Source organism: Apodemus sylvaticus, chromosome 13 (assembly GCF_947179515.1).
Source record: "Apodemus sylvaticus chromosome 13, mApoSyl1.1, whole genome shotgun sequence".
NCBI lineage: Eukaryota > Metazoa > Chordata > Mammalia > Rodentia > Muridae > Apodemus > Apodemus sylvaticus.
Window position 1 is genome coordinate 73,873,614 of NC_067484.1, and position 26,164 is coordinate 73,899,777.

At 52.6% G+C, this 26,164-nt stretch overlaps 2 protein-coding genes across 6 annotated transcripts in view; one reads left to right on the forward strand and one right to left on the reverse strand.

Moving 5' to 3' along the window:
* Myo7b (myosin VIIB) overlaps positions 1-24,475 on the forward strand; it is a 64,271-nt gene extending 39,796 nt beyond the window's left edge. Inside the window, exons 21-46 of the mRNA XM_052156063.1 lie at positions 562-732; positions 846-1,046; positions 1,181-1,348; positions 3,856-3,983; positions 6,334-6,460; positions 7,062-7,181; positions 8,280-8,453; positions 9,438-9,665; positions 10,623-10,790; positions 11,657-11,774; positions 11,865-11,991; positions 14,276-14,439; positions 15,759-15,940; positions 16,607-16,737; positions 16,893-17,050; positions 17,526-17,679; positions 18,252-18,407; positions 19,386-19,491; positions 21,037-21,150; positions 21,438-21,525; positions 21,890-21,996; positions 22,443-22,628; positions 22,852-22,968; positions 23,729-23,812; positions 23,930-24,049; positions 24,374-24,475. Coding sequence (XP_052012023.1) covers positions 562-732; positions 846-1,046; positions 1,181-1,348; positions 3,856-3,983; positions 6,334-6,460; positions 7,062-7,181; positions 8,280-8,453; positions 9,438-9,665; positions 10,623-10,790; positions 11,657-11,774; positions 11,865-11,991; positions 14,276-14,439; positions 15,759-15,940; positions 16,607-16,737; positions 16,893-17,050; positions 17,526-17,679; positions 18,252-18,407; positions 19,386-19,491; positions 21,037-21,150; positions 21,438-21,525; positions 21,890-21,996; positions 22,443-22,628; positions 22,852-22,968; positions 23,729-23,812; positions 23,930-24,049; positions 24,374-24,475 — 3,699 coding nt within the window. The remainder of the gene's footprint in view (positions 1-561; positions 733-845; positions 1,047-1,180; positions 1,349-3,855; positions 3,984-6,333; positions 6,461-7,061; positions 7,182-8,279; positions 8,454-9,437; positions 9,666-10,622; positions 10,791-11,656; positions 11,775-11,864; positions 11,992-14,275; positions 14,440-15,758; positions 15,941-16,606; positions 16,738-16,892; positions 17,051-17,525; positions 17,680-18,251; positions 18,408-19,385; positions 19,492-21,036; positions 21,151-21,437; positions 21,526-21,889; positions 21,997-22,442; positions 22,629-22,851; positions 22,969-23,728; positions 23,813-23,929; positions 24,050-24,373) is intronic.
* A 782-nt stretch (positions 24,476-25,257) lies between these two features.
* The window catches only part of Lims2 (LIM zinc finger domain containing 2), a 34,253-nt gene continuing 33,346 nt past the window's right edge, over positions 25,258-26,164 (reverse strand). For 3 of the 5 annotated variants that reach the window (XM_052156083.1, XM_052156078.1, XM_052156082.1), the window contains exon 10: positions 25,258-26,022. In XM_052156083.1, coding sequence (XP_052012043.1) covers positions 25,875-26,022 — 148 coding nt within the window. In that variant the 3' untranslated portion in view covers positions 25,258-25,874. The remainder of the gene's footprint in view (positions 26,023-26,164) is intronic. The other 2 variants (XM_052156081.1, XM_052156080.1) reach the window with 2 other exon arrangements.

Genomic DNA, 26,164 nt, shown 5'->3' on the forward strand with positions numbered 1-26,164 from the left:
CCACTCCCTATGATCCTATGGGGGCTACTTTCATTCAAACCACCCCAGTAAAGTACTTGCCATATTTCCTGTTGCTATTATAAGATATCCTGACATAAAGGAAGCCAGGCGGTGGTGTCACACGCCTTTAATCCCAGCACTTGGGAAGCAGAGGCAGGCGGATTTCTGAGTTTGAGGCCAGCCTGGTCTACAGCGTGAGTTCCAAGAGAACTACACAGAGAAACCCTGTCTCGGGGGGGGGGGGGGAAACGAAAAAACAAACAAACAAACAAACAAACAAAAAAGAATGTAAAGGAAAAAGGATTCATTTAGGAAAGTCAAGGTTGCTCGCCATCTTGCAACCATCCAAGAGCGGAAACCCCTGAAAATTAACGTGTATGCTAATGCTCAGCTTCTTCCTCCACTCCTATAATCCAGGGTCAGCAGCCCATTGAATGGGGCCACCTGTGGGGTGTGGTCTTTCCATCTCAATTAATGTAACCAAGATGACAGACATGCTCACAGACCAACCTGATCTAGACATTCCCTTTAAGTAACCTTCTCTCTACGGGGTATGTACAGGGACCTCCAGTCATTCTGGCTAAGGAGCCAAAGGGTCAAGGTGTGGTCCATGAGAGGAAGCGTAAGTCCATCTATGACACCGTCACTGACACAGCGATGGTGGAGAAAGTGTTTGGCTTCCTCCCAGCCATGATTGGAGGTCAGGAGGGTCCAGCCCCAACTCGCTTTGAGGTAAGACAGCACAAACAGGGTTGGGAGGACCCTCCTTGGGCTAACTGGGACTAGTGATGTGCATTCCATTGACTGAAAGGTTGGCCCATGTCCTTCCTGTTTGGCCCTCCTAGGATCTGGAAGTGAAGACACAGAAACTGCATGAGGTGGATCTGGATACAGTGCCCATGATGGAGATGCCAGAAGAGGATGTGGATGAGTATACCTTCCCCAAGTTTGCTGTAACCTACTTCCAGAAATCAGCCAGCCACACCCACATCCAGAAGCCCCTTCGATATCCACTCCTCTACCATGAAAATGACACTGACCACTCGGTACCAGCTTTTCTCTGCTTTCTGTGTGACCCAATCTGCCTGCCCACCTACTGTTCAGAGAAAATAAGCAAAGAGCCCAGATCACCATGGGTCCCAGGGCCGGAACCAACCAGCCCTTCTGTCTCATTCCACAGGCAGCTCTGGCTGTCTGGATCATCATCCTGAGGTTCATGGGTGACCTCCCAGAGCCCGTGGTCTACGGCAAGAACAGCCTGACTGGTGGCTCAGTGATGCGGCAGATCCATGACAGGCTGGGCCAGGGCAGTGCCACTCAGGGTCCACAGCACAGCAGAACCGCACAGGTATGTGGCAAGGGCCGCAGAGAGGCGCCCACTAGAGAAGGACCCGGGGAGCAGAGTGGAAGCGCCATCCACTGAACCCACGCCCAGGACCTAAACTGCATTTGGGAATTCATGACACAGGAATGGCACCCGGACTGTTGAGATTTTGCAATCGAGAATGCAGATGGTCTCCTGAACTTTGAATATTGGCTTTGACTCCATTCAAATTCAAAATAACATTAAAAACAAAAACAAAAAACAAAATGTATTTTTGAGAAGGAGGCTATAGCTGGGATGGTAGAGTGCTTGCCTAGAATGAGCAAAGCCCTGAGCTGGTTCCCAGCATCACACAATCCAGGCAAGGTGGGGCACACCTGTTATTCCAGCACAGGAGTTCTGGAGGCAGAAGGATGAGCATTTAAGGTCACTCTTGGCTATATAACAAGCTGGAGGTCAGAAAATGCCAGAGGAGAGGGAAGACAAGGAGGGCTGCGAGATGCCTCAGAGGGTAAGAGCATTCGCCCTGCAAGCTTCATCAAATCCCCCAAGCCACGCCAGGCAATACCGTATGCACTAAGCCTAGTGTGCCTCTGAGGAAACAGGAGGCAGTCAGAAGAATTCCCAGAAGCAGCTAACCTGGTGCATGCAGTGGTGGTGAGGCCTTGTCTGTCTGTCTGTCTGTCTGTCTGTCTCTCTCTCTCTCTCTCTCTCACACACACACACACACACACACACACAGATACACATCATTTAAGATGATAAAAACAAAAGCTTTTGTTAAAAGCTGAGTGTGTCGACTTGTGCCTGTAGCCCTGGCACTGGCAGGATAAGGAGTTGAAGGCAACAAGGTCCCTGCATCTGGATCTTTCTGGCCAGCCCTCCTAGCCAAAGCCGTGAGCTCTAGGTTAGGTGAAAGACCCTGCCTCAAAAAGGAAAGAGGAGGAGGCTGGAGCGATGGCTCAGCAGTTAAGGGCACTTGCTGCTCGTCCAGAGGACTTGGGTTTGGTCCGTAGCGCCCACAATGGGCTATTTGTAACCATTCCTGTTCTGTGGGATCCATACACATACAAATTTAAACATATGGAGAAGTGATTGAGAAAGATGGCTGATATTGACCTATGACCTCCATAGATACACCCACATACATGTGCGAGTATACCTGAACACACACACACACACACACACACACACACACACACAAACAGCTAACACATATTTACATACACACAATTTAAAAATAATTCACAACACTTTTTGATCAAGGCCTCCTTAAGGCCCAGGTTCACATGATGAACTAACCAAAATCCAAAGGAATTAGCTAAGTCGAAGCCACAGTAGTGGGGGGAGAGGGGACTGTGGAAATCCACGAGTGCTCCGTGAGACCCAGCACGCTGTGAGGACCCATTTGCCCACTAACTACAGAGGAGTCTAGTAGACCTTGCAGCCCTGACCGCTGGACAAGCCAGAGCTACTCCAGCTTCATGACCTCTGGAGACATAAGCTCCGCCAGAGTGTGTTAGGTAGCACTTGCTGTGTAACAAGTGACTGCGAAGCACAGCTGCTTAAGACAGGTCAGATCAGTTCTTTCTGAGAGTTGGGAGTGGCTTGGGTGGTTGGTTCTGACTCAGGATCTCTGGTGAAGTTGCCACTAAACTGTCAACTTTGGTTGGAATAACCTGCAAGCCTGACCTGAGTCCACTCCCGAGGTCATGTATCCATCCCGGTATGAGGTCCCTGTCTTGAGCTATCTGAGCATCCTCACTGCATGGTTTTTCTTCACACTGAGTGATCCAAGATGAAAAAATATAGTACCTCAGTTGTGAGGCAGAGGCATAGCCAGAACAGAAGGTGGAGGGCCTTTCCCAGCAGGGACGCTGAAAGGCAGTCTAGCAGGCAACACTGTCTTCTAAAAGATGGACATCAAGACACTGAACTGGTTTCCCAGGGTCAGGTCTCAGATTTCTTTCATGCACATTTGTTAAGTAGGCCAAACAAACCCTATCCACACAACCAGCCAGTATTTCACACTCAGATCCCATACCCAATGCCAGCTTTATCCGGACAGAGATGCTATCTAGCCCTGAGTTGACCCCCAACCCAACCTCAGTCCCATCCCAAGCTCTAGTTTGGGCTGCAAATTCTCATAATGATGCCATTGCGGGCAAGGTCCATCCTCTGCCCCCACCTGTGTGCTACTGGCTTTGTAAACTGAGTCAGAAGACGGCTGAATGTCAAAAACAAATGCTTTCTCCCTGGTGGCTAAATGGTTAACCACGTGAGTGCTCACACCCCCTTGGTCCCTTGTCTGCCTCCACAGAGAATAAGCAGCTGGGACAGAGGGTCCGGTGATATCTCTTCCATGAAGCTACAGTGGTCCACACAGATCAGTGGCCAAGAGGGCCCAGCTAGATTTGTTTGTCGTGGCTCAGTGTCAGATTGGTACAGAGTTCTTGGCCATCGCTTCCTGTTTCCTCCTTGGCAAATTGGGATGGCCACAGCTGTGCTAACAGCTGTCTGTGGACTTCTAGGTGGCCAGCCAGCTGAACGTTGGTGAAGAGGCATTCAAGTTTGATGGCCCCATCTCAGACAGACCCATGTCTAACCTGGAGAAGGTGCACTTCATTGTGGGCTATGCCATCATGCGTCCCGGGCTCAGGTCAGTCTCCGCTCCCCCCTCTATTCAGAATATCAAGCCACTTCCCTGCCACGACGGCTTACGATGGCATCAGCCTTGTCATCCGCCTCGAGGTGACGGCTACTCAACTACTCTGTGACGTGGGGTGTGGACTGGGTCTTGGCACAGCTGCTGTTAGAGCCTCTCTGCTTGCTCTGTTAAGAAAAGCTGCAAGGGGCTGTGGAAATGGTTCAGTTGGTTCCATACCTGCATTACAACCTGAAGTTGATCCTTCAGAGCCCATGTCAAAAAAAAAAAAAAAAAAAAACATGCCAGGAAAAGCAGCATGCTCTTGTAACGCCTGTGCTGAGATCTTGCTGGCCAAACAGTCCAGCTGAATCAGTGAGTCCCAGGCTGAGAGACACCGTCTAAAAAGTCAGTAAGACAGAAAGCAGCCAAGGAAAGGTGTATGCACGCGTACCTGTGCATGACACTGAACGGGGCAGAACTCGCTGGTGTCAAATGCGGTTTTAAGACAGATTTGGCATGGGCTAGAGAGTTATTCACTTTATTCTGTTTTGTTTTAGTTTTTGAGACAGTGCCTTACTATGTACCCTAGGCTGGCCTGGAACTCCTGCCTCAGCCTCCCAAGAGCTCCAGATATTCATTCTAGAGCAGGCTGTAGTATAGAACCCTATAAATGAGAGAGCTCCTCATTATATTATGCATGTTAACATATATATGTTTATGTTATACATCATATGCGATTTGCTTTATAAGGATTATGGCGTGGAGTCTGGATTACCTCACGCAGGATGATTTTCTTCTAGTTCCATCCATTTACCTGCAAATTTCATGATGTCGTTTTTTGTAACAGCTGGGTATCGATTGTGTAATGAACCACATTTCCTGTATCCATTCTTCTGCTGACAGACATATATGTCATTTCCAGTTTCTGGCTTTAATGAATATAGCAGCAGTGACCATGGCTGAGCGAGTGTCTATGTGATAGATGGATCAGCTTTTGGGTATATGCCCAAGATAGTGCAGTTGGGTCTTGGATTAGATCTAGTCCCAGTTTCCTGAGGAACTACCATACCTAACTCCACAGTAGCTGTGCAAGTGTGCATTCTTCCCATCAGCAGTGGATGAGTGCTCCCATCAGCAGTGGATGAGTGCTCCCATCAGCAGTGGATGAGTGCTCCCATCAGCAGTGGATGAGTGCTCCCATCAGCAGTGGATGAGTGCTCCCATCAGCAATGGATGAGTGCTCCCATCAGCAGTGGATGAGTGCTCCCATCAGCAGTGGATGAGTGCTCCCCTTCCTCCACAGCCTCACCAGCACGAGCTATCATTTGTTTTGCATTAGTCATTCTGACAGGTGTAAGATGGAAATTTCAAAGTTGTTTTGATTTGCATTTCCCTGATAACCTAGAATGTTGAACATTTCTTTATGTTGTTCTAGACCATTTGCATTGCCTCTTTTGGGAATTCTGTCTAAATAAGTTCCCCATTTTTAGTTTGACTGTTTTGTTTCTTGATGTCCAGTTTTTTAAAGTTTTTTTTATGTTTTATATGTTAGCCCTATATCAGATATGTAGTTGGTAAAAATCAACAATAGAAATAGCAGAAAATTTACAACTCACTACTGAATGAAAATTGAGTCAAGACAAATCTAAAGTCTTTTGATTTAGTTTGTCCAACAGTCAGTTCAACACCTTTTGGGACAGCTAGGTCTGATCCCCGGCTTCTACCTTCTGAGGACTGGTTCAGGTGTGTATTGACCTGGGCCAAGTCCAGAAGTAAATAAAAACTTTACAGAATTAAAATGAAAACACAATATACCTGAATTTATTGGACATAATGAAGACTGTTCTAAATGGCAAGTTTATAGTACTAAGTGCCTACATAAAAAATCTGGAGAGATTTCATCCTAGGCATTTCTTAGTCTAGTAATTAATAAGCAAATATAGACACCGTATCTCCTTTTATCTCACTGTACTGGAGGAGGTGGCTATCTCTACGGTATGGGATGGTGCCTTAAATCAGAGGAGAAGAAAGGTATTTGAAGTAACTGTAAGGGTGATGAAGGAACAGGTTGCTTATACATGAACCAGGGAGAGAGCATCGAGAACAGACAAGGGCAGGGAGGCCATGGGCAGAGGCAGGATGGGAAGCCAAGACTCAAGGGAAGGAATACCCTGGAAGGAAGACCGAAGGCAGGGCCTTGATGAACTAGGATGGAGAGGTGGAAAGATGGGCACCCAGAGCTCCGGGAAGACATCAGGTGATGGGTGCCATCCTAGGCAATGGTAAGACTGGGTAAGGTGAGATCCTCCGTTACCGTGTGCCTCTGGCTCTCCTCACACCGCCCATGGTCTGTGTCTTTCAGAGATGAAATCTACTGTCAGATCTGCAAGCAGCTCTCTGAGAACTACAAAACAAGTAGCCGGGCCCGGGGCTGGATCCTGCTCAGCCTCTGTCTGGGCTGCTTCCCACCCTCAGAGAGGTTCATGAAGGTGACGAGGACCAGGCTGGGGTGGGGCTGGACTGGGGAGGAGGCAGGTTACAACAGGAGCAGGCCCCGAGTCTTGAACCCTAAGTCCACAAGTCAGAGCTAATGAGCAGCAATTTCTACACGTCCCGAAGCCTCAGTTTTCCTATCTGAAAAGATGCTTTACTCCTTCCAAGTAATTTGGAAGCTCCTATCCAGGAGTGCGGTCCCACTGCCCTTGGTCCCAAGCACCTACCCTTCAAGACTAAACTGGAGATGGACTGGGGATATAGCTCAATTGGTAGCGCGCTTGCTGAGTGTGCACAAAGCCCTGGATTCAATCCCCAGCACCGCATAAAAGTAGACATTGGGATGCACGCCTGTACCAGCCCTCAGGAGACAGAAGCAGGGGATCAGATCTAACTGTCCCACAAGGTGTTGAACTTACTGATGGAGAGTTGGAGTCTGTCTTCGTGTGGTTAGAACCCAGGGCTTCAGCCATGCTAGGCAAGCATTAGCAACTGAGTCACACCTCCAGCAATGAAGGCTTTAGATTGACCTGGGTCGAGAACAGAGGGCACCTCCACTCTGAGTGTCCCCTCTTCCCACCCCTTTCTCATCACCAGTATCTGCTGAATTTCATCAGTCATGGGCCAGCCAGCTATGGGCCCTTCTGTGCCGAACGGCTGCAACGCACCTTCGCCAATGGGGTGCGTGCAGAACCCCCCACCTGGCTGGAGCTGCAGGTAGGTGCTGGCAGGGACGGGAGATGGGCAGTATAGGGTAGGACGCCATGTTCAGGGATTGTCCTTGGCTCCTTCCACCTTCTGTGTGGCATCTTCTTTAAAAAAAATTTATTCATTTATGTATGTATGTGTGCATGTGTGTGCATATTTGGGTACTAGAGCATTCATGCAGAGGTCAGAGGATAACTTGGTGGTGTCAGCTCTCTCTTTCTACCATGTGGGTACCAGGTACGAAACTCACGGCATTCATCTTGGCAAAAGTTGCCTTTGGAAGCTGAGCGCTCTCATTGGCTCCTCTGTTGCGCCTTCCGGGTCACCCCTGTACTCAGCATGGCCTAGGCTTCAGAGCCTCCCTCCCCACCTCTCAACCCACATTCCCATTTTGTTCCTGTCTCCTGGGAAGATACAGCTACGATGGTCCATATAGCGAGCACGCACTGATTGCTTCTAGCCTCTAGAAGGCAGTGGTCCTCCTAGCCTGTCACCTTTCACAGCTCTGCTATTCATTAGGGGCTGGCACCGCCTCTACTTGCTTTGTCTCATGAGACCCCTGAGTTCTCAAGACCTCAGAAAGGGTCATTCCAGACCACCAGGATAGAGGGAGTTCTCTGACTCACGCAGTGCCCTGTACTACCCCCATGTAGAGACAGCAGGCCTCCTCCGGCTACATTCCCTTCATGTTCTCTCTTTAATTCTTAAGTCCACGCGCCTTCCTTCCCATAATTCCTGTGGGCAAACTATAGGTGAATATGAAGCCACTCATCTACCTATACAGCATAGTGCTTAGGACCCAATGACTTAAACTGTTGTCTGAATCAACCTCAGCACCTTGGGTTTTCATCTGAGTGTGGCTTACTGTGAGGTACAGGCTGTACCCTAGGGCTGCAGAGACTACATCTGCAAAGTCCACAGCTCACCTGCTGTGTGTGGGTAGCACAGACCAGTCATTGGACACCATGCCAAGTCACAGCCAGACCCTGGGTCTTCTGAGGAACTCATCCTCAAGATACCATAGGAACAAACAAACTTAAGGATGGGGAGTCTCTGGGGACATGTTCTGGGACCCAGGACTGCAGAGTACCACCCATGTGTCCCTAGGCTGTCAAGTCCAAGAAGCACATCCCGATCCAGGTCATCCTGACAACTGGAAAGAGCCTGACCATCTCTGTGGATTCCGCCTCCACGTCACGAGAAATCTGCCAGCACATCGCTCAGAAACAGGGCCTCAGGGACAATCTGGGCTTTTCCCTCCAGGTTGCTGTATATGACAAGGTATCAACCAGGAGTCATATCCTACGTGTGCCTTCTATGCACCTGCGCCAGAATCTACCTGTTAACCTGCCATGCCTGCATCTTCAGCCACCACACACACACATACACACACACACACACACACACACCACATATATGGGCATGCACTATATATATACTAACACACACATATATATACATACATACATACATACATACATTCACACACACACACACATCCATGCACACACACACACATGCACACACACATATATATATATACACACACACATACATACATACATACATACATTCACACACACATACACACACACACACACACACACCAGACACACCTCATATATCCAGTCCTCCTGCTGCATATTTACAGGCCATCAGTTGTATCTTTACCCACGTAGGGCTAGATATGAGCCTTCACCCCCAAACCTAGGAACCCTCATACTCACCTGTGGGGGGTCAAACTCCCCCTGCTTTGGGAGGCATTTTGGGAGGTGATGGACAGACCATGACACCATCAGGGAGCTGGGGAGACAGTTCAGTTGGTTAAGCACATACAGAAGCATGGGTAGCTGGGATCCGTCCTCCAGAACGTGTAAGTAATTTAGACATGGCGGCATCTGCTGCTGCTGCACTGCCCAGATGAAGACGTGAGGATCCCAGGGGCTCGCTGGCCAGCGAAGCCAACCAAATCAGTGAGTCTAGGTTCAACGAGAGATCCTGTCTCAGAAACTGCGGTGGAGAGCACTTAAGGATTTGCCATCCACCTGTGCCCTCCTCGAGCATGCTAATACACATGCACACATGTACATATGTACATGAGGAGAAAAAAAGCTTTTCAGTGTCCAAGTGGACCCAGGAGTGGCTTCTTAGCCACGCAAGGCACCATGGTCCCTGTCTTCCTCACATGGTGTCAAGGATAGATGTCTATGTTGGACGTGACATATCACAGCTGTTAACCCCTCCTGCCCCCGATTCTGGCCTCAGTTCTGGTCCTTGGGCAGCGGCTGCGACCATGTGATGGATGCTGTGGCCCAGTGTGAGCAACTGGCCCGAGAGAGAGGAGAGAGCCAGCGCCAGGCGCCCTGGCGCATCTACTTCCGGAAGGAGTTCTTCACCCCTTGGCACGACTCCCAAGAGGACCCTGTGAGCACCGAGCTCATTTACCACCAAGTCCTCCGTGGAGTGTGGTCTGGAGAGTATAACTTTGAGAAGGTGAGGAGTCCTGGGAGTCACCCCCATTCCTAGACCGTGGCCGTCAGGATGCTTCACAGCACAGGGGCTCAGTGGCAATGGAAGTAATAAAGACTGTGGCAGACAGGAGCCTGAGGAATGATGGACGGAAAGGCAGACACCAGGGTGCAGGTGCGGGGCCCACAATGGATACAGCCATCTCTCCCAGGCCTGGCCTGGTTCCTCTTCCTGTGGGTTGCAGGTTTGCTTGGGCATCTGGGATCCTTGGCACCCACAGTCTCAGGCAGGGAAGGCCTCCCCACTTGCCCCAGGCTGCCCAGCCTTCCACACCAGCTGCTCATAGAGCAGCGCATCCTGGGAATCAGGAATGTGGTCTCAGAGCTAGATGGTGGCCTGGGCTTGACCCATGGTGCTGTGTAAACTAAACGTGGTAGTGAACACCTGTAATCCCAGCAACTGGGAGGCAAGAAGGGCATGAGTTCAAGGTTGTCCTTGGGCACATAGGGAGTTGGAGGCCAGTCTGAGATACATGAGGCTTATTCTAGGGGCTGGTGGGGGGGGGAGGAGGGAAAAGAGGGGGAAGAGGAGGAAGAACATATAGAGGAGAAGGAGGAGGGAAGGAGAAGAGAAGGGAAGGAAGAAGAGGACCCTTGGGTCCACTCACATCTGGAATGCATCAAGAGCTCTAGCAATGGGGTGCTCTGTGGCAACAGGTGCAGGCACCACATGACGCATCATGCTGTGTTTTGGGACCATAACGGCCACAGCCATCCCAGCGATCTACCTGGTGGGACAGCCACTGTGCTCTTGGCATGGGAGGACTTTAGAGCAGCAGTGCAGGGGAGAGGTTAGGTCAGGAGGCTGCTCCTGCTTCCTACCTTGTGTGAGAGGCTGGGGAGCCCCCACTGCACTGCCTCAGGGGGAGTCCTTGTGGGCGTCACTCACCCCTCTCATGCTCCCGCTGTCCCTGGCACACAGGAGGAGGAGCTGGTGAAGCTGCTGGCCCGGCACTGCTATGTGCAGCTTGGCGCCACGGTGAAGAGCAACGCTGTCCAGGAGCTGTTGCCCAGCTGTGTTCCCTCCAAAGTGTACCGGACCAAGTCTCCAGAGAAGTGGGCTAGCCTTGTCACCACTGCCCATGCCAAGGTCAGTCTGGCAGGCTGGGCACTCTGGGCCTGCTCTGACCCTAGGCTTTCCTTTGAGGGGGTGAGAGGAATGGACCCCTTCCCTCCATGGGTCTCCTACATGTCAGGGACCCTGAAGCTTTAATGGGCACATCCCTGACTCAAGGACAAAGTGTCCCCTTTCACTCAGCACATCACACAGGTTCCTATCCCCTGTCCTCCTCCCTCTGCGTGGGGCTCTTGGTCCCTGCCCAGCGGCACCTCGCTGGCCCTGTCTTCCTGGGCCAGAGTTTCCACAGCTGCTGAATTCTGACAGTTCTGTGGCCCTGGCACAGGCTCATCATGTCTTCCCTTGAGGCTTACCTCCAAGCCTCTCAGTGTCCCCTCACCAGGCACATGGAAATCTTAGGTCACTGTGTACACATCCTAAGGCTTTGGAACATGTGACAGATGGCCAAATCACTTCTCCCATCTCCTGTGGCCATTTACATGCCTAAAGTCAGTACGTGAATGTAGAAATGAGAAATGGCATTTGGTCCAACAGAAAGAAAGCCTGAAGACACGGGACACGTCAGGAAGGGAAAGGGCAAGCCAGACAAAGGAAAGAGCTACAATAAGAGGGAAGGGTGGTGTAGCTCAGTGGGTAGAGAACTGCTGTGCAGGGCTGACACCCTGAGTTCGGATCCAGGACCCAGGAAATGCCTGATGGGGTAGCACAAGCCTGTGCAATCCCAGTGAGACAGACACAGGAGAGCCTCTAGAATCCTAGGAGCCTGCTGGCCTGGCCTACGGGACAGTGAGCAACGAGAGACCATGTGTCAATCAAGGCGGAAGGCGAGGTTTCCTTCGCCCTTCCATACAGTGCCTGGGGTTTTCCACTCCATGTAGGCCTCGTATACCCGGTCAAAAGCCACGCCACTGGCGGTGAAGGAACAGACAGTGGAGGCCGCCCGTCTTCTGTGGCCCCTGCTCTTCTCCCGGCTATTTGAAGTCACCACGCTCTCGGGTAAGAACGTCTGGTGCTGTGTGGTTGGGGAGGGCAGGGAGCTGCTCCTGTGGCCAGCATGGTCTTCACCCTGGGTTGCCTTCTGACCAGGTCCCCGCCTTCCCAAGACACAGTTGATCTTAGCCATCAACTGGAAGGGGATGTACTTCCTGGATCAGAAGGAGAAGACACTGCTGGGGTTATCCTTTGCAGAGGTCATGGGTCTGGTCACCAACAGGTAAACCTCAAGTCTTTCACTTCTCAACCTGAGACCTTGGTTTAGGTGTATATGGAACTCAGGGACAGATATGAAGAGGGGGTAACTAGTCCCTCAGGAGCCAGTCAGCAGGTGTGGGGACAATCTTTGACTTCTTTAAAAAACAAAAATTGTATAAGTGATGTGTTTATAAAAAGATAAAGAGGTATAAGATTATGTTCTATGGGGGTGTGGTGAGGTATGTGGGAAGAGTGTGCCTCAGTGGGCCCATGCCAAGGCATCCCTTTCCCCTGAGGGACCTGCCACAGGACGGTACAGTATAGAATAGAGTTTATTCAGGGCATGGGGAGGGGAGTTAAGAGGGAAGTAGAGGCAGAGAAAGGCAGAGAAAGAGAGAGAGAGTAGAGAAGTAGAGGCTGGTTATGACTATGTGGAGAGAGTGGGGAAGGGAATGGGGAGAGGGGGAGCAAGAGGGAGCAAGATGCAAGAGAGCAAGAGGGGGGAGGGGGCAAGCAGCCCCTTTTATAGTGGGTCAGGCCTACCTGGCTGTTCCAGGTAGCTGTGGGGTGGAGCTTAGATGGAATGCTAACAATCAGAATGTGTTTGCATTTTAACCCCAAGTGTGGGCTATGGGGCTGCTTTAAAAAGATCCACAGCCGCTGATTATGATCTGCCTCGTGCTTTAGCGGGGGTGTAATTTTGCCAGCTGCAGATCATTTCTGCAATGGTGTGACATTTGGAATTCTGGGGACTTTTCAGAGGGTTTATAAATGCTGGGTTCCCACGAGGTAGTAGAGATTGCCACTTGTTGGCTGGTTGGTTTTGGTCATGGTTTGTTAAGTGGTCAAAGAAGAAACAACAAGGGCCAGGCAGTGGTGGCACACGCCTGTAATCCCAGCACTCTGGGAGGCAGAGGCAGGTGGATTTCTGAGTTCGAGAACCAGGCCAGCCTGGTCTACAAAGTGAGTTCCAGGACAGCCAGGGATACACAGAGAAACCCTGTCTCAAAAAAACCAAAAAGAAAAAAAAAAAAAGAAAAGAAAAAAGAAACAACAAGAGGAAGAAATTAGATATTCTGACAGAGAAGGTAAAACTTCCGCCAAGGAACTCACACCTCTATCAACAGAAAGAAGTCTAACAATATTGTCGCCCCCTTTCCCCTCTATCCTTTTCTCTTTCCTATCTGGCATTAGGGGGTGGTAAGGGTAGAGCAAGGGTATCACGCTCTATGGTAAGAGCGTCTGGTACTGCATGGTTGGGGAGGGCAGGGAGCTGCTCCCGTGGCCAGCACGGCCTCCGCTCTGGGTTGCCTTCTGTCCAGGCCCTGCCTTCCCAAGACACAACTGATCTTAGCCACTAACTGAAAGGGGTGTACTTCCCTTCCTGTACCCCTGAACTCATAAAGTACAAATGCTGGCTACACAGTACTTAGGGACACCCTCCCACACTTGCTAGTTCTTCCAAGACATCTGGGAACTCCTGCCCATGCTCCCCTACAGTTCCTTAGTCCTGCTGGGTGACTGACAGGTTCACAGTCCCACTGCTCCCAGGGATCAACTGTCCACTCTCCTGGACAACGCCAAGTCCTCACAGCATCACCTGCTGTGTTAGTGAGTTGTCTTGCCGCCACAGAAAACTACCTGGTACAAGCAACTTAAGGGAGGAAGGGTTCAGTGTGACTCCATTTCGAGGGTACAGACCATCCCGCAGGAAAGACAGACAGCAGGAGCGTGAGGCAGCCGCCCCGTCGTCCACAGCCAGGAAGCAGAGAGATGAGTGTTTCTGCTCAGATGCATTCCTCCTTCTCATTCAGCCAGGGATCTGAGCCTGGGTCTGCCCCCTTCAGCTAACCCAATCTAGAAACTCTATCAGGTACATCCGAAGGCCTGTCACATAGATGCTCTATGTCACATAGGAGGCTAACAAGGTGACAGTCAGTTTTAACGATTTCACCCATTCTGGAGAGAGGTACATCGACTAGGTAACTGTCCCAGGTTCCAGTAAGTAAGCCTAGTGCATTCTGTGTGATGTTCCCCGTTATCAGCATGGAGCAGCCTCCATGCTGGAGCCTGGCATACCCCGCTGCCTCTGGGACCCAGAGATCTGCTCACCACTTGTCCAGTGCCTAAGGTGCTGCCTGGAACTTGGGCCAACCTGGACTCTGACTAACCTCTTCCAAGGACCCAGGAGGAGTCCCTTGTTTCCTCATATGTGGCACTGGAACTGTGGCCTCTCAAAGGCTGCTTGGGAGCTGTAATGAGAGCCGGGAAGGCTCCGGGTCCTACTGCACCCTTTGTGCCCCCAGGGACGCCCCAGGTGGGAAGAGGCTGCTGCTGTCCACACTCCAAGAAGAGTATGAGTTCGTCTCCCCCAGCAGTGTGGCTATTGCAGAGATGGTGGCCTTGTTCCTGGGAGGCTTGAAGGAGAGATCTGTGTTTGCCATGGCCCTGCAGGACAGGAAGGCCACAGGTACCCACTGGGAGAGGGAAGGGGATCGTGGGACTAGAGGAGAAGAGTGGCTTTCTCATGTCCACAGGACCCAAAGCAAGGCTTAGAGACACAAGCATCCGTATTATGGGGTCAGCTTCAGCAAGGTCCTCATCTGAAAGGGTTAAAGGAGGTGTGTTACACATACACTCCACCAACACCACTGGTGCTTTCACAGACACCAGCAAGGTTAACACACACCTGCACGGACGTATCCCCACAACCACCCTGTTATCCCATGTCACAGACACCGGACCAGAGGCTCAGAGAGGCTCGGAGATAGTTCACCCAGCACCGCACAGCCTTCCCTGAAAGTACTCACTCCAACAGGGTCTGGGCTGGAGCCTATAGGCCAGTGTTCAGGCTCCACACCTCAACCATTGAGACTGATTATAAGCATTGTAGACAAACTGTCTGCAAGTCAGATGAAAGGGCTCTGTAGGAACTCTTTAAAGAAAAAAAAAAAAACTTCCCTTTACAATCCACTCACTGCCCCCTCCTGGCCACCCACTCTCACAATCCTTCTCCATCCCTTCTCCTTCTCTTCTGAGTGGGTGGGGCCCCTGGGTATCCCCCTATCCTGGCACATCAAGTCTCTGTGAGGCTAGGCACATCCTTTCCCTTTAAGGACAGACAAGGCAGCCCACCTGGAAGAACATATCCTATGTATAGGTAATATACATACACAGGGATAGCTCCATTCCGGTTGTTCAGGACCCACATGAAGACCAAGCTGCACATCTGCTACATATGTGTGAGGAGGCCGAGGTCCAGCCTGTGCATGCTCTTGGGTTGATGGTTCAGTCTCTGAGAGACCCAAGGGCCTAGGTTAGCTGACTGTTGGTCTTCCCATGGAGTTCCTATCCCCTCCAGGGCCACAATCTGTAGGAACTCCTAAACTCTGTGAAGAGCATCAGAGAGCACTCACCCATTTGCCTGTTAATCCTCACTCATGGTCATCTAGGAAATATCATCAGAGGCTTACGGGTTTGTACATGGGCAAAGGTCAGAGGTCAGGCCACAGAGTGCTCTGGCCAGACATGTAAACCACCAGCTACGGACTCCACTCTGCCTCCTGCCCAGCTCCTAACCAGCTCCTGGTTAGGTCTCAGAAGTCTAATAGGCTGGGGCTACAGCAGGTGACAGTAATCTGCACCATTGTCTCAGGCCCATAGCTCCGTGCCTTGGATTATTCATGTGTCAAAGGCTATCATCTCTGAAATGCTAGTGTAGTCTGGGGACTCTGGAGAGCCTTTGGCAAATGTGGCAATTTTGTTTCTACATGTGACCGGGACCTGCAGACAATGTCAACTTTCTGCCCTTCAAGAAAGGTGACTTACTGATCCTGACCAAGAAACATGAACTGTTGGCCTCAGAGAACTGGGTCCTGGCCCAGAACGACAGAACCGGCAAGACAGGGCTGGTGCCCACGGCCTGCCTCTACACCATCCCCTCAGTCACCAAGCCCTCAGCCCAACTGCTGGTACGTCCCCTGCACAGCTCTGATCAGCTGGGCTCTGTGAGCAGGGTCTTGGGATACTTAACCTAGGTCTCACCATCTTCCTTGTAGAGATCCAAAAGGCATTATGTCAGCTGTACCAGTCCCTCCCCAGCCCCCACCCACCCCGGCTAGCCCTAGAGTGACAGTGAAGTTGGCGTATTTATGCAGAAGCATTTAGTAGGTCCTCAGTAAAGGTTGAAGTGTCCTGGGTACAAACACCCTTCCTCAGCCCAGGGAGTTGACATTTTCTACCCCAAGAGCTGCCCTTTGGGAAGCTGGAGACTGGCAGACCCTCTACCATGCACACATTAAGTGCCTGGTATGTGCCCTAAACCAGCAACTCAAAGCTGCCATCAACAGCAGTTCCTAAATGTCTGAGCCGAGATGTCCTAGGGAAAGGGAGCCTTGGGTTGTGAGAGCCAGAGCGGTTCAGTTCACCCGCTGAGAACAGGGGAGACAGACTTACTGATATGAATCGAATCGGCTAAAGCAGAGGAAGGTCTCGGATAGCCTGAGTCAACATGGTCACACAGTAGGTGACAGCCTATCTTCCCTGTGTTCTGACTCGCTGAGGTAGCTAAATCAGGAGAAGCCTATGGAAGCTTGTAGGCACTGGCTCCTGGGTAACCGTGGGCCTGTCCCCTGCAGAGCTTGCTGGCTATGTCACCAGAGAAACGGAAGCTCGCAGCCCAGGAGGTGCGGGCTTCAGAGCCACCTCTGGAGGAGCAGCCCGCAGAGTCGCCATACACCCTGGAGGAGTTCTCCTACCAGTTCTTCAGGTGCCGTCCCCACTCTGAAGGCTGCCAGCAGGCTGGGCTGCCCGGCCAGCGCACAGCCAGGGATACAAGGAGGGGAAGGCAGCGGCCACCCTGCAAGACCAGGGAGGGGCAGAGAAAGCCTCAGCACAGACGCTCACACCAGCCTTCCCTGGCAGGGCTCCAGAGAAAGAGACCATCAGCAGGGCCGCAATGCCCATGGCCCGAAGCCGGGGCCATCTGTGGGCCTACTCCCCAGAGCCGCTGCGCCAGCCACTGCTCAAATCTGTCCACGACAAAGCCAAACTGCGGGATGCAGCCTGCCAGATCTTCCTCGATATCCTTTCCACCAGACAGCCCTAGCTGCAGGCAGGCCTGCATGCACACCCACCCAGGTTCCCTGTAGGCCCCAGTGCCACCCGTGAGGAGGGGTCAGGCCCCACGTGAGAAAGCACGTGCAGAGCCAATTCTCAGCTTCTTGCAAGGATGCTTGAGGCTAGGTAAAGGGCCCAGAAATGACTATATGGGGTGAAGGCTCCCCCCTCCCCCCGTCAGGAGTCAGTATGAGCCTGGGTCAAAGGTAGGAGGGGGCTTGATTCAGGGGTCATTGTGAACCTGAAACAGGGTTTAGCACTCTAAACTGGTCCAGAGGTCAGTTGGGAACTTGGTTCAGGGGTCATGGTTTAGCGAGTCAGTGAGTGGCTTGGTTCAGGGTTCGGCCTGGTTTCCCGGGCAGCACTGGGCCAAGGTTAAGGCTCCGGTGCAGGGTCAGCCTGAAGCTCCCTGGGTATTGTTCTCCTTGATACTCACACCCATTCTCAAGTACACAGGCGACTACCCTTCCCGGCAGTCCTGGAACAGCCTGGAGCTCACAGACCAGATATTCTCATTAGCGCTGCAGGACCCGGCCCTTCAGGATGAACTCTACTGCCAGATCCTGAAGCAGCTGACCTACAACTCCGTCAGGTCTGCCTCCTGGCCTGGCCTGCACTAGGCCTCTGCTGGGGGGAATATCCACACATAGGTCTGGATCTGTATCCAGCAGCCAGAGCGACCATGAGAAGCCCAGGGCCCTGTGTGCTCTGCTAGCACCTGAGGGTGGGTGACCAAGGAGGGATAGCCCAGCCTTGTACCTTGCCCACTGCTATTCTTCTATGTGGCCTGGGCAGACTGTGGCCTGTCTGAAACCCTTTCCATAAGGCAGGCAGGGCCACCTATATTGTCATCAGGGCATGACTGTGCCCTGTTGCACTGGGCAACTGGATTGCAAACTGGCATAATGTGACCTTGGTGTGTACTGCATCCCTTCCCTTACTTCCCATCTAAGCTCCCAAACCCACAGGCCCAAGTGTCCCATTTCTGCTTCTGAGGCGTTGGCACACAGTCACAGGGCCTAACTGGGCACACAGCACGGGGCCTTACTGGGCACACAGCACAGGCCTTACTGGGCACACAGCACGGGGCCTTACTGGGCACACAGCATGGGGCCTTGCTGGGCACACAGCCCGGGGCCTCACCACTGCTGGGCACCCCCACAGGTTCAGTGAGGAGCGAGCCTGGCAGCTCCTGTGGCTCTGCACCGGCCTCTTCCCACCAGGCAAGAAGCTGCTGCCCCATGCTCAGAAGTTCATAGACTCCCGGAAGAGGAAGCCGCTGGCGCCTGACTGCAGCCGCAGGCTCCACAGGGTTCTAAGGTAAGCCTGCAGCTGCCTGACACCCTAGAGAACCAACCGGTCCCAGCTCAGAGCAGGTATGGGGGGGGCATGGCCTTGTGTGACCTCATGTCCCATTCCAGGAAGGCGGGACTAGGTGGAGGAAGGGTCAGGAGGCCCAGAGGGGTCCCAGACATCCTGAGTGCTCAGAGACACTTCAGTCAGAACCAATAGCCAACTTACCGGTGGCTTCCCTGCCCCACTTCTGCCTACTCAGAACACAGAAGAGTCTTCAGGTGGCCCAGCATGACTGAGGCAGGGTAGCTGAAGTCAGAGGCCTGTCCCTCTAAACCCTTGTGACATCTTTGTCCTCCCCATTATCATCAAGAGGGTCTTACCATGGAGCTAGGTCAATACCTATTAACCCTAAAGTGACAGTGAAATGGACATATTTAGGCAGACACTTAGTAGGTGCTTGATTAAGGTTGGTATCTTCCTCTCGACCTGGGGACAAACTCAACCTTCCTCAGTCCCTGCTTCATTTCAAACTATGAGCCCTAGTATCCCCATCCCCCCTTATCCCTAGTGATTTCCCATCTTCTCTATCTTGGCCTTGACCAGGATGAAAGTGGGCTGACTGAGTGCGTGTGGCCATGGAGAAAGTAGTGTCCTTTGAAAGGCCGTGCTGCAGTCCCTACCCCTTGTGCAATCCCTGGCCTGTGAATACAAGAACACTCCTATCCACAGGGTCATAGCCAGCAGCCCCTGGTCCTGCTAGGGAGTTCTGGTTTCCCCAGACTTCCTGCAGGTAGGTGGGACTGGGCTCATCTTTATGCCAGGGTCACACGCAGAGCCCACCAGGCAGAGACAAACCCAGGAAGGGTGAGGAGCAGGAACCTACCTGCTCCCCTATCGTTGTCATCAAAGGCTCTGTGTCCAGTGCCAGGCTGAATCTCCCATTAAGGTTGGCAGTTGGGGTGAGTACAAGAGTGGCACTGTAATCCACTTTGCCCTCCGCAGGGTGGGACCTCGGAAGCAGCCCCCACACCATGTAGAGGTAAAGGCTGCTGAGCAGAATGGCTCCAAAATGAACCATGAGGTCTACCTCCCCAATGACACCAATAAGGTGAGTGCTCCCCACGGTGAGTGCTCCCCACGGTGAGTGCTCCCCACGGTGAGTGCTCCCCCACAGTGAGTCACAGGCCTCATGAGACTGCAGGGCGCCTTCTTCCCATCCCAGCATGCCCTTCGCTCGTTTCACTAGATCCACGGTCTAGGACCCATTGCAGCTGCTCCCATCTGTACCATGGCATGACGTGTTTGCCTGCAGACTTCAAGCCAGCGTCAGGGAGCACCGCACTGAGCCAAGGGGTCCCAGGGAACCCACCAGTGAGATTAGAAGTGGGAACTATTTCAAAAGCACACACATTAAGCTTCCAAGCCAAGGAGGGAGACGAGAAGAAGCCAGAGGGGTGGGCAGCCAGGCTGAGTCCTAGGGCTTGTGGGCCCCTGGAGACATTTCTGACAAGCAGCAGCCACCGCCTTCTGGCCCAGAGCTTGCCCTTGGAGGCTTGGGGAGGCAGAAGGGACAGGTGGGAGGTAGGAGACCATTGGGCTCTAGCTGTGATCAAGAAGCATTAAAGGAAAATGAGACCATGGCCACCCTCACGCCCTCCCCTGGGGTTCCTTGAGCATCTGAGGCTTGGGTATAGTTGAACGCCTGTAATGAAACTTCCCATCGTCTGGCTACAGGGTCACAATGTTAGTCCAAAGGTGCAGACTTCCTGGGTCTAGTCTGCGCCTAGGACAATAGGTGCTGTTGCCAAGCAATATTATATGTGGCTGACTCTCTGGGGCCTGTCCTTCTCCAGACAGAACACAGCCAGCCCAAGGCTGATAGTGACAAAAGTAGGCCCAGGGTGATGGTTCTGTCAGTAAAGTGCTGGCCACAGAAACCCAAGGACTCGACCCTTACGCAAAAGCTGGACTCAGTAGCACCAGGGAGGCAGAGGCACTCTGGAGATTACTGGTTGGCCATCCCAGTAAAATGGATGAGGTCCACATTCAGTGAGACCCTGTCCAAAAGATATCAGGAGCAATTAAGAAAGACACTTGAGTGCCTTTAATCCTAGAACTTGGGAGGCAGAGGCAGGTGAATCTGAGTTCTAGGCTACCCTGGTCTACAGACTGAGTTCTAGGATAGCCAGGGCTACACAGAATAACTCTAGCTCAGAAAGAAAGAAAGAAAGAAAGAAAGAAAGAAAGAAAGAAAGAAAGAAAGAAAGAAAGAAAGAAAGAAAGAAAGAAAGAAAGAAAGAAAGAAAGAAAGAAAGAAAGAAAGAAAGAAGGAAAGAAAGAAAAGGAAAGAAAGAAAGAAAGAAAGAAAGAAAGAAAGAAAGAAAGAAAGAAAGAAAGAAAGAAAGAAAGAAAGAAAGAAAGAAAGAAGGATAAAAAGAAAAAGAAAAACAGATAGACACTCGAGGTTCACCCCTGGCCTTCATATACATGTGTTCACAAATACACATGCACCCATATGTGTGCAAAAATTCACACAAACATGGATATAGCATACATACACACAAAGTACACAGCAGATATACCTCAGAATAATGACTTGGGAAGTCTTTTTATTCACACTGGGTCCTGGCCCCCCTGCTTCCTCTCTGTGCAGACAATGGAGGTGGGCAGCAGTAGCCGGGTGAGAGACCTGTGTGAGGGCATCGCCACCAGGCTCCAGCTGGCCTCCTGGGATGGCTGCAGCTTCTTCATCAAGATCACAGACAAGGTGAGCATCTCGGCCGGCCAAGGAGTGGGCTGAGCAAGGTCCTCTTGGCTGAGTACTCCCAGACCAGCAGACCTCAGCCTACCCAGAGACTGTGCTGGCCAGGCCCCTCGGTGTACAGCTGGGGCTACTGGAAGGAAGGGGGTGGAGTCTTACACCCACCCTGTCAATCTCAGTGAGCCTCCAGCCCACCTGGCCCAAACACACAGTTTCTGGATCCAGCTCCCCCAAGACTCCTTAGAGGATACACCCCGGACACTGCCATGCCTGCCTTTTCTCTCTTCCCTAAGGTCATCAGTCTGAAGGAAGGAGATTTCTTTTTTGACAGCTTGAGGCAGGTATCTGACTGGGTGAAGAAGAACAGGCCCCAGAAAGAAGGTGAGGGGGCATCTCACTGGGGGCGGGGGAAGGTGGCTGTCTGCTGCATCACTGGAACAGTTCCAGACCCTCCACCCATTCTTCCCCATGTTCCCCTAGACATACAAATGACTAACTTCCTGCAGGGTGAGAGAGGTAGCCCAGGGTGCCCCTCACGGCCGGGAGATGGGTATTGGGACATTTCTGGAGGCAGTTCTTATACTACTTGATGAAGATGAGTTGGGGGCCCAGCAGGAGGAAGGACAGGGTCTTTCCAGGCCCAAAAGCAGTGGGAGTCAAGTGAGGACCAGGAGTGTTTTCTTCAGGAGTGAGCCTTTGGAGCCTGCTGGGATAGGCCCGATGCCCACTGCCGCCCCTTTTCTAGGGGCCTCCGTGACACTTCCCTACCAAGTGTTCTTCATGCGGAAACTGTGGCTCAACGTGACCCCTGGGAAAGACGTGAATGCAGACACCATACTCCATTATCACCAGGTACCCATCAGGCGGCCCTCTTGAAGACAGACACAAGAGCCATTGCCATCCTAGCCCAAACCTGTCCTGAGACGGGAAGAGGGAGGGGTCAGGGAGGGAGTGTCTTGCCCCAGGTTCTTGCAACAGGGTGGAATGAGGTGACAAGGCCAAACCCCTGAGGGCTCCAGGGACAACAGAGCACAGTAGCTCTGGGGACACCGTCCACAGTGTAAGGCTGGGGAAGGAGAGCGTGCAGAAGACTGAACGCCATGAACCAGCTTGCAACATGCAAGGACCACATCATGTAGACAGAACCCATGTCCACCCCAGCACAGTCCTAGTGAGCCCTCATGTAGGGCTGTCCCCTGAGTCCTCAGCCCTTGGCCTGCTCAGTTAGTGCCCGGGGAAGATAACACCCTCTGACTCCAGGCTCCTGTCACCTGAGGCCCACCTTGTCTGCCACTCAGGAACTACCCAAGTACCTACGCGGGTTTCACAAGTGCTCCCGGGAAGATGCCGTCCACCTGGGGGGCCTCATCTATAAAGTCCAGTTTGGCAGTGATAGCTCTCAACTGGCTAGTGTCTCAAAGATCCTGAAGGAGCTGGTGCCTCAGAACCTCACACGCCTGATGTCCTCAGAGGAATGGAAAAAGGTCCTTAACAGGGTCTGAGTGGGAGGGCAGACTGGTTGGCTTGGGAGGTGGGCTGCCTGCACCTGGCCTTTCCCTGCCCTGCCCTTACGTTACTAGCTCTGAGACCCTGCCCCTATGCTGACTTCCAGATAGGTGGGTATTGCTCTGGCCAGAGTCTCAGAGCCCCTGGGTGTCCGTATCCTGTACTGAGGACCAGGTCCTCCGTGTCCCTCTCTCCCATCAGAGCCTCCTTCTGGAATATGACAAACACAAGCACAAGACAGTGACCGAGGCCAAAGTGGAATTCCTGAAGCACATCTACCGGTGGCCCACCTTTGGGTCTGCCTTCTTTGAGGTGAAGGTAAGTCTTAAGCCAGCCTCTGCCCAACACGGGCCCCATTTAAGTGAGTCCTCAGTGCATATCAGTAGACGGGAGTGTGTGTTCTAACTGTAACTTTATTGAACACCTAAAAAGTGGCCAGCTGGGGCCCAGGAGATGTCTCAGTTGGCAAAGCACCTGAGGGCCTGAGTTTAACCCTTAGAACTCAGGCTGAAACACAGATATCAAAAAGTTGGGCATGCCACCATCTACCAGAAACCCTAGTGCTGGGGAGACGAGGAAAGGGCTCCTAGGATTTGCTGGCCAGTCGTCGTAGGCTGTTTGGTGAGCTCCAGGGCACCGGGAGACATCGTGTCAAAAATCCTCACATATATACATACACATGGCCAGTGACGTGACTCTGTGGGTTAAGGCTCTTGCCACCCAAGTCTGATGGCCCAAGTTCAATCCCTAGGACCCATGTGGTGGAAAGAGGGAACTGACCCCCAAAATTGTCCACTAACCTCCATTCACACATCACAGCACACACACACACACACACACACACACAAATACATGTTCTAAGAAAACAAAGGTGGTTGGCACCTGAGGAATGGCAGCCAAAATTGACCTCTGATCTCCATACATGAGTGCACACCACACACACACACACACACACACACACATGTGCGTCCTTACCCAAACACACATTTCCCTATATGCAGCTGGGTTCACATACAGATAGGGAGTGGTCACCTGACCCCCATACTTGCCTATGATAACCGTGCCTCTCCGTCTGCAGCAAACCTCTGACCCTTCCTACCCAGACATCCTCCTCATCGCCATCAACCGTCATGGGTTACTTCTCATCCACCCCAAGACCAAGGTAGAGCGCCAGGGCTGTGCAGGCAGCCCGGCAGTCAGCCATTGGGGTGGGACGCCTGCTTCCTGTCTGCCCCTCCCCTCCAGCCTAGCCGCCTGTCAACCGCCTCTCTGTTCCCAGGAACTGCTGAACACCTACCCTTTCACCAAGATCTCCAGCTGGAGTAGTGGCAACACCTACTTCCACATGGCGCTGGGGAGCCTGGGCCAGGGCAGCCGTCTGCTGTGTGAGACCTCTCTGGTGAGCCCAGGCCCTGACACCCACCATAACACAGCACCCTCCCTGTGAGAGATCGCTTGCCCATGACCAGGGCAAACCAGCCAAGGTCTGCAGGGAGGTTAGCTGCATCTCCAAGACTGAGAGCCAGCATGTCCAAGGACTCTAAGCTGACTCTGGGCCATCCTAGGCTAATCTGGGGAGAGGGTGGAACTTGGGCCCACTAAAGCAAGCAGTGCAAAGTCCTCCTCCATGGGGAGGCCACTTTCCTCCTTCCTTCAGCTTTACCACGTGCCCCAGGACTCTCCCTGCAGCCGCAGCCTCTGACCCTACCCCATTCCTGTCTAGGGTTACAAGATGGACGACCTGCTGACCTCATATGTGCAGCAGCTCCTGAGCACGGTGAACAAACACCGGGGCGTCAGGACCCCTGGCCCGGCCAACCCCTAACAGGTCCCATCTGCACACGAGCTGGTCTTCCCTGCTGGTCTTCTACCCCCTTCTCAGCTCTCTGATTGCCCCTCCTGTGTTCCCTGCAGAGCCAGGCAGGGTCTCAAGTACCTGGCAGTGGTGGGTAGCTCCCCCTGAATCTGCAATAAAAACTGCACCCAGCAGGAGGGAGTATGTGTCTCTGAGGGGAAGGGTGGGTGCCAAGTGGGCATCTGGTCTGAGAGACTCTCTACCCACCAGGGGGTCTCACCCAGAAAGAGCAAATGGCACTGTGACTTTTTCTAAACCAGATGCCAGCCATACTCAGCAGGAATGACATCATCTCCTTTTTCCTTCCTCCCCTCCCTCTGCCAACCCTCTCTCTCTCTCTCCTCTCCTGTTCTCAGACTGGACAGAGGGTATCCCTGGAGATCCCGCTTCCTGGGCCCTCCAAATGGTTTCCTCCCATCCACGTGGTCACTGGGATGCCTGCTGTGCTCCCAGGAGGACCAGGTGGAAAGCAGATGCCAATAGCACTGAGTGTCCAATCAACAGCCTCTGAGAAACACCCTCCACCCATCACCATCCACGTCCAAGGTAGCCGGCATGGCGACTCCATGTAGGCCTGAGGAATCCTGGCAGATTTCGTCTATAAGCCCTGGCGGTAGCCATCCTGGAGAACCAGAACCTCTCCCGTCTGCCCATCTGGGATGTCTCTGAGTATTGATCATGCCCAGCAGGGATAATAGCTTTATAGGACCACGTTCCTCCACCCTTCCCACAAACCACACAGACACTCCGAGTATGTGAATCAGCCTTCATTATGCACGTATGTGACCACTTGTGGGTCTGTGATGGCCAGGACAATGCGTCCCTGGGAAGTGGGACCCCCACCCAGGCTTGGTGGGCAGCTGAGCAGCTTCCCATGAGGTCTCCTGAGCAGTGAAGGCAAGGGGGATCTCTAGCTGCTTCATCCTGAGGAGGTTTTGCTGACACGGTGTAAGCAGTGTAAGCGCAAGGATTACTGTGGTTGAAGAACTGAAGGGTGCTTCCCTGCAGCCTCTATCTGTATGCTGCTGGCCCTGGGGTTGGGACAGCTTCCCAGCCAAGCCCAAGGGTAACACAGGGGCTGAAACTCTCCTGGGAGAGTGGAGAGAGGTATCAGGTTGGGATCTGCGGGTCCCAGTGGTAAATAATCCTGCCCAGTGTGTTCCTGTCCCTGGAGACTGTGGGCCCAGGAGGAAAGGCCAGGCCTCAGCACAGAAGAGAAGTACTACCTAGCCCAGGCGGGCTGCAAACAGAAAGGAGGGCATATGGAAGAGTCGACTAGGATGGAGCAGAAGTGGGAGGTGACCAGCAGGACTTGGAGCAGCGGGGTGGGGGCTACGGTTCTGCAGACAGGCAAGGAGGCCGAGGACCTTCAGACTGAGTTGATGTCCACCGACTTGGGCTGGGCCTTGCGGGAGGTCAGGTCGGACAGCTTCTTCAACCTCTTCTTCAGCTCCAGGGGGAACCTTTCATAGCACCTCTTACACACAGGCTTCATATCGAACTCCACAAACTTGTTCCTGCACACAGAACCCCAGTGGTCTATGCCCTGCCCGCTCTGACTCCAGACAGGAGCCCAAACGCAGCTGCCAGCCCTCCGCCCTCCCCACTCTGTCTGTCACACCAGCAGGCGAGAGTCCAGGGAGAGGTGTTAGTCAAAGG